At 52.4% G+C, this 10,848-nt stretch overlaps 1 protein-coding gene across 1 annotated transcript in view; it reads right to left on the bottom strand.

Moving 5' to 3' along the window:
• The window catches only part of Gna12 (G protein subunit alpha 12), a 54,011-nt gene extending 45,239 nt beyond the window's left edge, over positions 1–8,772 (bottom strand). Inside the window, exon 1 of the mRNA XM_020159221.2 lies at positions 8,397–8,772. Within this exon, the coding sequence (XP_020014810.2) occupies positions 8,397–8,699 (303 nt within the window). The 5' untranslated portion in view covers positions 8,700–8,772. The remainder of the gene's footprint in view (positions 1–8,396) is intronic.
• Between the last annotated feature and the right edge of the window lie 2,076 nt (positions 8,773–10,848).

A 10,848-nucleotide genomic window follows, 5' to 3' on the forward strand; every position in this document is an offset into this window, starting at 1 on the left:
CTTTCCCCACACTAAAGTTAAATTATGAAACTTCATTTCCGTGAAAAAACTTTCAAGTGGTCACAAAAATGTCAACAGTTATTGGACGGTCCCCTTGTTTGTGCCACTAACAGAGAACGAACTCAGGAGGACTGCGAACACAGGTTAAAAACCCTGTCACCATGGACTTCGGGCATGGTTCAAGAGGCCAAGTGCCTGCCTAGCAAGTGCAAGGCCCTGAGTTCAAAGCCCAGCACCACCCAAACCAACAACGAAATCTTCCTCTTACTAAGCATAATGAAAATTCTACCTGTACACACCTGAAGCAGTGGGTCCCTTCCGTGTGAAGGAAGCCAGGTCACCCCGTCTCCAGAGCGCTGTGGTGCACTGCCCTGCTCTGTTGGGAACTCCTGCTGTCTGACTCACTGGCCCCAGAACATTGTTGACTTGTCTGACAGGATGGCTGCAGCTGGGCACCAGGGATGTGCCGTCCCTGCTCTGCTCCCCCATCTTTCCTGTCCCCAGAGGAGCCATCTAGGAGACAAGGCCTAGGAGATAAGCTTTGTGTCTTCCACTCAGGTTGCACTGCACAGCACAAAGTGTCTGGCTCTAAGTGACATGTGTCTTCCCGAGTCACAGCGGGCCCTCAGGCCTCAGTGCATCCACAGCAGGCTAGCCACTGGCCCCTTCTCCAAGATAGTGACACCCACCCAAATCCCTGGGCTGAGCGTCCCCCCACCCCCACAGCTCTGTTCAGCTGTCCCAGGGCTGCCTGTGGTTGTCCTGGCGCTGCATCAATGCCACAGCACCATCTGACAAAGCAGGTGCCGAGAACGGATGCCAAGGTCCCAGGAGCTGCCAGCCACTGCTGCTTAAGAAAGCAGGGACAGGGACATTGTGTCCTTAGGACATGCCAACACCGTGGGCCACTCTCTGGCCACTTGTACCACCTGCAAACCTCTCCAGAGTAAAGATCACCAAGTGTCCTGTGACTACTGGGCATGCCCAATGGCTCATCAGGATAGGGACAACAGACACTTCCATTCTCATTCTCTCTCATTCTCTCTCTCTCTGTCTCTCTGTCTCTCTGCATGTGTGCTGCTGGGGATCACACCCAAGGCCTCACACAAACTCAGCACGTACTCTACTCCTGAGCACATCCCAGGCCTGAGAAAATATCTCAATCGACAAAAGGAATGCACAGAAGGCAGTGTCGCAGGACGGCAACTGTCACCCAGCTGCCCGGCCCTGTGCCCGGCCCTCCATACGAAGCAGCACTCATCCAAGGAGTCCAGCTCTGCAGAACTGGCCTGCCTTAGCCACAGCGCTGCTCTCCAGGGAACAGGGTGGGGGGGAAGCACCAGGTCGGTGTGGCTGCAAGGTCACCCTATAATTACACCTCTAGATAACCCCGAACCTGAAACCTGCCACTCCAGTTACCAGCAAGGTGCTCCATGGCCGCACTCAACTCTGCAGTAACAAAAGAATTACAGCTGTGATGGAGGATGGATGGTCACAGGGCTTAGTGACAGCTTCACACGCAAACTGGACTGCTGTGGCAAGGTCAATACCGACAGTGGCCAGGGGGCCTCTCTGGGTTTTGCTCACCTGATAGAAAAACGCTTCTGGTTCTGGCATCATGGAAGGCCCAGCCATGTGGTCCAAGTGCAAAGTAAACACAGCTGGCATGGCACCACACCTGTGTGGGCCTTCTTTTCTTCTTTTTTTTTTGTTGTGGCACTGGGCCTCACACTTGCTAGGCAGGCTCTCTACCTCTTAAACCATGTCACTAGTCCCTTTTGCTTTAGTTATTTTTCAGATAGGGTCTTGTGTTTTTGCCTGGGTCATCCAGCTTCAACTGAAATTCCCCTAGCTGGGATTACAGAAGTTAACCACCATACTCTGCTTATTGGTTGATGGGGTCTCGCTAACTTTTTTGCTCACTGTTACCTCAAACCAAGTTCCTTTCAATCTCCACCTCCAAGTAGCTGGGATACAGGTGTGAACCACCTTATCTGACCCCAAGTGTTGCTTCTGAACCCAAGAAACAATGACCCTTACAGACCAGGAGTTTGAAAGTACTTAAAAACTCAAGTCAGGCCAGGTGCTGTGGCTCACATCTGTAATCCCACCTACTCAGGAGGCAGAGATCAGGAGGATCATAGCTCAAAGCCACCCTGGGTAAATAGTTCAGGTAGTTCAAGAGACCCTATGTCAAAAAAACCCTTACACACACACACACACACACACACACACACACACACACACAAAGGGCTGGTGGAGTGGCTCAAGGTGTAGATCCTAAGTTCAAACCCCAGTACCAAAAAAAAAAAAAAAAAAAAAACCAACAGCCCACAAATCAGTAATGGAGGAGGCACCTCAAAGTCCTAAGCATGTAGCAAAAAATTCTAAAAATCCAATGATTCTTAAATCAAAGAAAAAAAAGTAGAGAAAAATGAAATTTCCCAAAGTTTCAGATAATCTTAGCCTAGGGCTCTGGCGTCCTGGGGACCCCGAGACAAGGTGCACATATGCTTCCAGGGAGAAAGCCCACAGCACAGTCACCACACACCACCCTCTTTGCTCTTGCTGCCTCTCCTTTAAGCTTGCCTCCTGGGCAGACAGACGGACAGCAGTGCGGTCTCTCAGGTGCGTCCTCCTGCACCCGCTGCAATCTCAGTGTCTCAAAGCCACCTCCGCTCATGGTGGGTCACCAAGCCTGTGCTCCCCCACATTTAAGGAGCTGTGCCAGCCTCTGCTTAAAGCCCCGTGCGCAGCCGTCTCTCCAGCCAGTGCCGCCATGCCTGGCAGGCTGGGGTGAGGCAGTGCTCCCTCCATGTCCCCCACAGCGCCTGCACAGCCCTGCAGTTTGTGGAATATGATTCTTGTTTTCAGTCAACAGAGGCCAGTGGTCTAGGCTCTAATTCTTCAGAAGTGTTTAAGGTCAGTCGCTGTGTGCCAACAAGGCAGTCCACGCTGGAAATGTTAAGTGACACCCCAAGGCAGTTACGTGACCCCATCTCAAAACAAACAACAAAAAATACCCCCCAAGCACCCCCCTCCTCCCAAAATAAAACACACAGGTAGGTTAGAAGTGAAAGGATGGAAAAGCCAGGGGCCAGGGCTGCCAGCAGACAGAAGCGCGCCAGGAGAACGCCTGACGCAGCAGACTTCTGGGCAGAGAACAGCACTGCACGCCGTCCAGCTACTCTGGTTCGACTCAGGGTTTCCTGACTTGACAGGGGCAAAGCCGCGCCCAGTCCCACAGGGAGCACAAACCCACTTCAGGTGTAATGCCAGCCTCTTCCCGGGCAGCACAGAGCAGGCCATGTTCTCAGGACGCTGGGTGTCGCTGCCAGATGCGCTCAGTCACAGTCAGGGGCAAAACCATCCCTAGCGCGGGAAGCTGTGCTGTGGCCCAGGTGTGACTTAAACCCAGTTTTAGCTGCCATAGCTTCATCTTAGCACCAGTGCACGGGGACAGCCCATCGTAAGCTAAGGGACATCTGTAAAGACACAGAGGAACACTGCATAGCACAAGGGTCAGGGTGCAGGCAGCCATCAAACTTCACCACGTTCATGCACACAGAACACCACAGTCCAGGAGACAAAGCTTGTGGCCTAAGCATGAAACAGCGAGTCCACCTGTAGCTGGGACTCAACACCCACTCAGCTGCTGACACCTGCCAAACAGGTGAGCAAGGCCCCGGGTCAGCACCACCGCCCACCAAGGCATACGAACATTTGCACCAAAGTGCCACAGGGTGCTCGTCATCACGTGATGAAACAGATGCCAAACAGAGCGAAAAGAATTGAGATCATCAGAGTGCGCCCGGCCCTCACGGAGCCCAAGTACAAACAGCGAGAGTAAGGGAACATTTGTCAAGGTTTACAAGCCACCACGTCCCCCTCAAAAGAAGTAACACACACGCAAGACAGAACAAAAACGTGTGCGGCCACGGCTAACGCGGCACCGAGGGGGAAGTTGGAGCCCTTAAGATGTCTGTTAGGAAAGACCAAAGGCCCCCCAAGTCTCCACCTCCAGAAACCAGGGAAGGTGGGGGCAGCTCAGTGCTGGAGCACCTGCCCCACAGGTGCAAGGCCCTGGGTTTGACCCCCCAGCTCTACAAAATGAGAAAAGAAAAGAAACCAGAGGGAAAAAAATCCAAAGAAAATAGAAAGCCAAAAATAGTAAAACAGAAATAAATGAACTTGAAACAGGAAAACCGTGGGCGGGGGAATCGATGGAATAAAAAGCTGATTTTCTGGAAGGGAGGGAGGAAGGGAGAAGACACGATGACCAATGCCAGGGAAAATCCCGAAGGCAGCAGTGCGCTCAGCTCCTACTCAGCATAACACGCACAGTGTAGCCATCGCGGTAAAACTAGAAAACAAGAGATTAGAAGGCAACCCAGGCGGGAGGGAAGGGGCAGATAACATGAGGGTCCCTGGAGGAAATAGCGAGGGAGCCACAGGAGCTCTGCAACCACCATGTCAGCAAGGCCCCGCCTGCCAACGCCGGCTCACCGAAGTCAGTCAGACTCAGGGTCACTCACGTGGTTTGCGGGGATGAGGAGCGCGTGGAAACTGAAGGCAAAAGCACAGTGTCATCCACAGCGGCTTTAGAGAAACCAGGTCCTTAGGTGGAAACCTAATAAAACACCCAGGATGTGTGCTGAAAAGTGGAAAAGACTGTGGAAGAAAACCAAGCCTGGGCTGGCGGGGTAGCTCAAACAGTAGTAGCGTGCCTGCCTGGCAAGCGTGAGGCCCCGAGTTCAAGTCCCCATACAGCAAACAGAACAACAAAACTCAAAGTTTTAAATGAAGTCATTCTGTGACTGTGGGCTGGAAAACTCAACAGAGCAGAGGGGTCGCCCTCTCCAGGGGATTCACAGGGTTAACGCAGCTGCTATCGATGTCCCAGCAAGGTTTATACAGACACAGATAAGTTCATTTCTCAAACTGATACGGAAGAACTAAGGCAAACTTAAAAAGGCGAAGTGAAGTGGGCGAAATCAGTACGAAAGCTCACTTACATCCCACAGTAACCAACACTGTGACACTAGCAGGACAAACACGTCAACGGAACAGAACACGGAACTCAGAAACAGACCTACACAGACATGTCTGGCTTTTTTTTTTTTTTAGTGTGGGCTTGAACTCAGTCGTTTAAGCCTGGCAGGCCTGGATCACGATTTCTTCTACCCCGCTGCAGAGGATGAAGTGACAATCCACAGACTGAAACAAAGTATGTCTGAGCCACATATATGAGAAAGAACTGGCATCTAGTGTATATAAGGACCTCCCAGCTAGGAGCTGGTGGCTCATGCCTGTAATCCTAGCTACTCAGAAGGCAGAGATCAGGAGGATCACGGTTCAAAGTCAGCCCCAGCAAATAGTTTGAGAGATCTTATCTTGAAAAAGTCCTTCAGAAAAAAAGGGCTGGTAGAGTGGCTCAACATGTAAGCCCTGAGTTCAAATCCCAGTACCACCTCCCCCCGCAAAAAAGAGAGAGATTTATGTATCCAGGGCAGACACTGGAACCAAGCCTGACATCCTTCAACAGGCGACTATTCAACGTGCACCATTTGGCAATAAGAAAGGATTACTGATAATAACCAACCACTTGCGTGAGAACCTACAGAGAATAAGAGAAGTGATAAAAGCCGATCCTGAAATCACATTCCTCATGATTCCAAGTGTAGGATATTCTTTTTTTTTTGTTCATTTTTTGAGACAGTGTCTTGCTATGTAGTCCAGGCTGGCCTCAAACTGCAGATTCTCCTGCTTTAGCCTCCCCAGTGTGGGATTACAGGCGTGTGCTACCATGCTCCACTTTATTATAGTCTTGATTTGTTTTTTCAGTACCGGGGATTGAACTTAGGCCTCTGCTCCAATCACTTGAGCCACACTCTCAGCACCTATAATATTCCTGAAATGACAAAATTACAGAACTGGAGAATCAGTTAGTTACTGCCCCAGCTGCAGAGAGGAGAAGAGGGCTGGCTACAGAAGGGTGATGTAAGGGAGCCCTGTAATGATGGAAATGCACCATGTCAACAATCCCGGTTGTAACACTGTGCTACAGCTTTACAAGACTTTAACGCTGAGGGACAGTGAGTAAGGGGCTGTGAACTCTGTAGTGTTGCTGCAAGTACCAGGACTCTGAGGGTATCTTAAAATTCAGTTTTACGAAAAGGGGGTGAGGAGCCATTCGGTAGCACAGCACTTCCTAGCAGGGGCAACAGGCCAGGGGTTTGATCCCCAGCATTGCAAAACAGAAGAAAAAAAAAAAGCCCTAGGTTTGGTTCCCAGCTCGGTCGCCTACTACTTAGGCAGCGGACCTTGAGTTTAACTCTCCGCCCTGATTCCCTCATCGGCTAAACACAACAATACCATGTGGAATGTTCTGAAAATTAACCGCCGTTCACCAAAGGTTCTAGCATTATTATGCAGTGCTTTAAAAATAGCGCTGAATCTCTGCGTAAGTATTATTCGGAACCACTCAGATGTCTACAACTAAAGCCACCACAAAGCAACTTATTTTAAGAGTCCCTTCCCAAAGTGATCAGGCCAAATAAAAACGAATTTCTAACTAGTTACTGAATGCTCCGGCCAGGTGGAGTGGGTTTAAATGAAAGTACACCTTATTAACGACAGGAGGAAACAATGCTACTTAACAAATCTCGTCTCTGTGGACTAGAAACCCGCAGAGGCCAATGTCTGCGTGCAGAGGGAAAGGCGAAAGCTACGTTTTCTGAAATGCATTTGACACACAGACTTAGGTGGGAGAGCTATGTTTCTAAGTATTTTTTCTGCCTGAGTGAAAGAGCAGAGAGAGCCAGACAGATCCGCCGTGTCCAGGGGAGCGACCCCGAGTGCACTTTACCCAGACGATGAGGGGACCCGGTTTATGAAGACCCGCAGACTGACAGGTGAAAGGATGGGCGCATTCCATCATCTGGGTTCTTTTCCCATCGCCATCCCACAAGGGCTACTGCCATCAAATCACACTCAGCAAACAAGAATGTGGAGTGGGCGTTGCGGCCTGGAGGTCTGGCCCAGGACCCAGCAGGACGCCCTGTGAGGAGCTTCCTGGGGTCCCAGTGAAGAAACAGCCTAGAAGGTGACTTCAAACCCCAAGGGTTTCTAGGGCCCTTTGCTGATTTTGAACCCCTCGGGCAGCAAAAAATCCAGTCTCCAGACAGGTTTTCTGGTATGACACATGCTCTCCACCTCTGCTCGAGACATTCCTCAGACCTGTCATTTACCTTCTCCAAAAAGCACTTGGGAGAAAGGGAGAGTGGGGCCAGGAAAGGGGACAGGTACGCTAGAGGAAGCGTCTAGGTGCAGGACGGCACTCCTGCAGTGACACAATGGGGGACCCAGGTGTCACCACTACCGCTTCTTTTACCAACACAGCAGCAAGAGACACAAATGGACATGCATGTCCAGTTCAAGCAAACGGAGACAGCCATGCAACAATGGAGGAAGGCCAGCCACTGAGTGGAGGACACTTGGGTCACTGGCTACGAAGGAGTGACCACGAAGTTTTAGGTTTCATAATGGTACTGTGGTTACCATTTTAAAGTGGTTTTTAAAACGAAGTCTCATCTTTAGCAGCACCAACTAAAATGTTTTCTAATGCAGCTACCCAATGTCTGATCTCAGGAGGGCCAAAGGTAAGCGCCTGGCACCCAACTAACCCTGGTTGAAGGCAGGAGGTGGGTACCCTGCAGCTTCCTCTACCACCTTCTCTATTTTTGTATAGATCTGAAATTTCCCTTCTAAAAACTGTAAAAATGACAGGCGCCGGTGGCCCGCGCCTATAATCATAGCCACTTGAGAGGCTGAGATAGAGGATCAGAGATGGAGGCCACTCTGGGCCAACAAGTGCTAGAGACCCCATCTCCACAAACACCCAGATCAAAATGGAGACTGGAGGTGCGGCTCAAGCCACAGAGCACCTGCTTTGCAAGTGCAAAGCCCTGAGTTCAAATCCCAGTCCCACGGGGGGAAAAAAAAAACCTTTAAAACTTAAAACTGAGGCTGGTGGAGTGGCTCAAGCAGTAGAGCACCACCTGGCAAGCATGAGGCCCTGAGTTCAAATCCCAGCGCCGCCAAAAAATAACAACTATAATAAAATGAAAACTTAAAACTGGTGGCTGAGTCCCCTGCATTGCCTTTCGGGGCTCGCTGGAGGGCAGGGCGAGTTTGGGGCGCTCACCCCACTGCAGATGGCCAGGGATGCCACCCCCGATGGCGCGTCCATCCCGAAGACCCCCCCCCGAAGTCACCCAGCTTCCACTCCCACCATCCCCAAAGCGATCGGGGGCCACGGGAGGCGGCAGGTGACCCCGATGAGGACCCGGGGGCCGCCGGGACGCAGGTGGGCGGCAGGGGCGGGGCCCGCGCACCTTGAGGATGTTGTCGAAGATGGTGTCGCGGAACTCCAGCAGCGCCTTCTGGTCGAACTCGCGGCCGTGGATGATGCGCATCTGCTTCAGGAAGGTGGACTTGCCGCTCTCGCCCGCGCCCAGCAGCAGGATCTTCACCAGGCGCCGTACGGCGCGCCGCTCGCGGGCCAGCAGCGCGTCGATGTCGCGACTGCGCCGTCGGGCCTCGCGCTCCGCGTCGCGCGCCGCGCCCGCCCTGCGCTCGCGGGCCCCGGCCTCGGCCGGCAGCAGGCAGCGGCTGAGGGTCCGCACCACCCCGGACATGGCCCCTCAAGCCGCGGCCGCGCCCCGCCGGGGCCCGCGCGCCATGGACGCTCCCTCAGGCCCCGTCCGCTGCTGCTGCCGCCGCCGCCGCCGCCCCGAGACCCCGCACTCGCCCGGCCGCGGCTCGGCCGGCTTGAGGGGCGGGGAGGGTGGAAGGGCGCGGCGGGCGGGGCGGTGCCGCGGGAGTCTCCGCGGATTGGACCAGCGGCCTTCCGGCCGGCCGAGCGAGCCTTTCTATTGGTGTGGCTCACGTTGAGGGGCGGGCGCGCTTAGGGGCGGGGTCGGCGCCGAAAGAGGCGGGATCTTTGGGGTGGAGGCGCTTCTCATTGGACTCCCGAGTGAGGTTCTTTCTTTCAGAATGAAAGGGAGGCGGTGTCATCGGGGAGGCGGGGCTGCCGTCCTTCACGGCCGGTGATAATTGCTCTGAGGGCGTGTCAATCACGGCAAACGAGCTTGGGATTGGAGGTTTCTGGGTATAGGGCGTGGCCAGAAGTGCCAGGTGTACAGAAAGATTCTCCCTTGGTTCCCAGGTTGGGTCAGCCTGTGTGTCCAGGATCCTCCCGGAGCCGACTGGGACGTGGCCGGAAAGCTGGGAATTACCCATGAGATTCAGCTGCTTTTGTTAGGGTTAGGGAGAAAGCTGTTCCTAAGCCATTTTCCTTCCAGAATCCCAGTCAAATGCACCTTTTAAAAATAATTAGCTCATCATTGCAATCATTCAGAAACTCACCCCCAAAAGTCTTATATAACAGTCGTGGTTGAGAGTGGGGTCTGAGTTAAATCTCACGGGACCACTTACTGTTCGCATGCCCTTTAAACAGGATTGTTTTCTTATTTCTTAGTAACTCCCTCCATTGATCGTGAGAACATGCAGCGTAAGACACTCAGCACGGGGCCTGGCCCCAATAAATCCTTGATCTGTTGAATCAGAGCCTCCCTGGAGGGAGCTCGGGTGTCTTTTAGGGTCTTCAGATGACTGATCAGCTCTGGTCACCGGGGTCCTCAAGATTATCCTGTACTGGACAACACAGTGAAGACTAGCATTGTCTCAATGGCTAGTCTTCAATGGCTTCACAGTGTGGGTTTGGGGGAAAATATGAGAGATAGGGAGCTTGGCTCCACCACCTGTGCTGTGTGACCTTGAATGAGTCACCGAAAGTCTCTGAGACTTAGTTTTCTTATCTGTAACATCAGTCTAGAAATAGGGCCTCGATAAGTAGAAAGTAAGTTAAGGAGTAGAAAGGGCACAGCACAGAACCGAGAGCCAGGGAGTTGTAACATTGCTATCGCTTAGGGATCAGAGACTATGCGCTTAGAATAACAAGAATTCATTGCATGATATTAAAAAAAAAAAAACCCAGGACTCTGGGAAGATACCTCAGTAATAGAGCCTGCATTTAATATGTGGGAAGCCTTGGAAACAGAAGAAAACACCCGCCGGGTTTAGTACTGCAAGTCTATAGTCCCGGCTGCATCAGAGGCTGAGGCAGGAGGATCCCTTGAGGCCAGGAGTTCAAGGCCAGCCCAGGCAACATAGAAAGACCCAGTCCCTCTACCTAAGATTTTAGATAAGAAGAAAGTGGTCTGGTTGGATAAATGAAGACATGTTCGTGTAAGCACTCTAGTCTAGCGTTCCTAAAAGGAGCAGGCAAGTCGAACTTTGTAAACAGATGGCCACACACTGGCTTTCCTGGGCGCTCTGTGTTAGTTAAGTTGGTGACGACGAGGGGACGCCGAAGCCCCTCCCAGCCTGTGTTCAGATCTCAGGACATGATGCCTGGACTCCCCTCCAGATGGGTGATAGGGCAAGGATCGATCAGAGGCCCAGCAGCCTGGGAGTCACCCCAGGAAACAGCTCACGAGGCCCTATCTCAAAAAGCCCATCACAAAACAGGGCTGGTGGAGTGGCTCAAGGTGAAGCCCTGAGTTCAAACGCCAGTACGGCAAAAAGAAAAAGGAACATCTCAAATAGAGGTGAACAGATGGAAATGTCATGTGGTCACCACCACCATCACCACCACCATCACCACCACCTTCATCCTGGTGCCCGCAATCCTAGCTACTTAGGAGGCTGAGATAGGGAGGATCAAGGTTCAAGGCCAGTCAGGCCAAAAGCCTGCCAGACCCCAACTTAACCAATAGCTGGGTG

Source organism: Castor canadensis, chromosome 6 (genome assembly GCF_047511655.1).
Source record: "Castor canadensis chromosome 6, mCasCan1.hap1v2, whole genome shotgun sequence".
Lineage (NCBI taxonomy): Eukaryota > Metazoa > Chordata > Mammalia > Rodentia > Castoridae > Castor > Castor canadensis.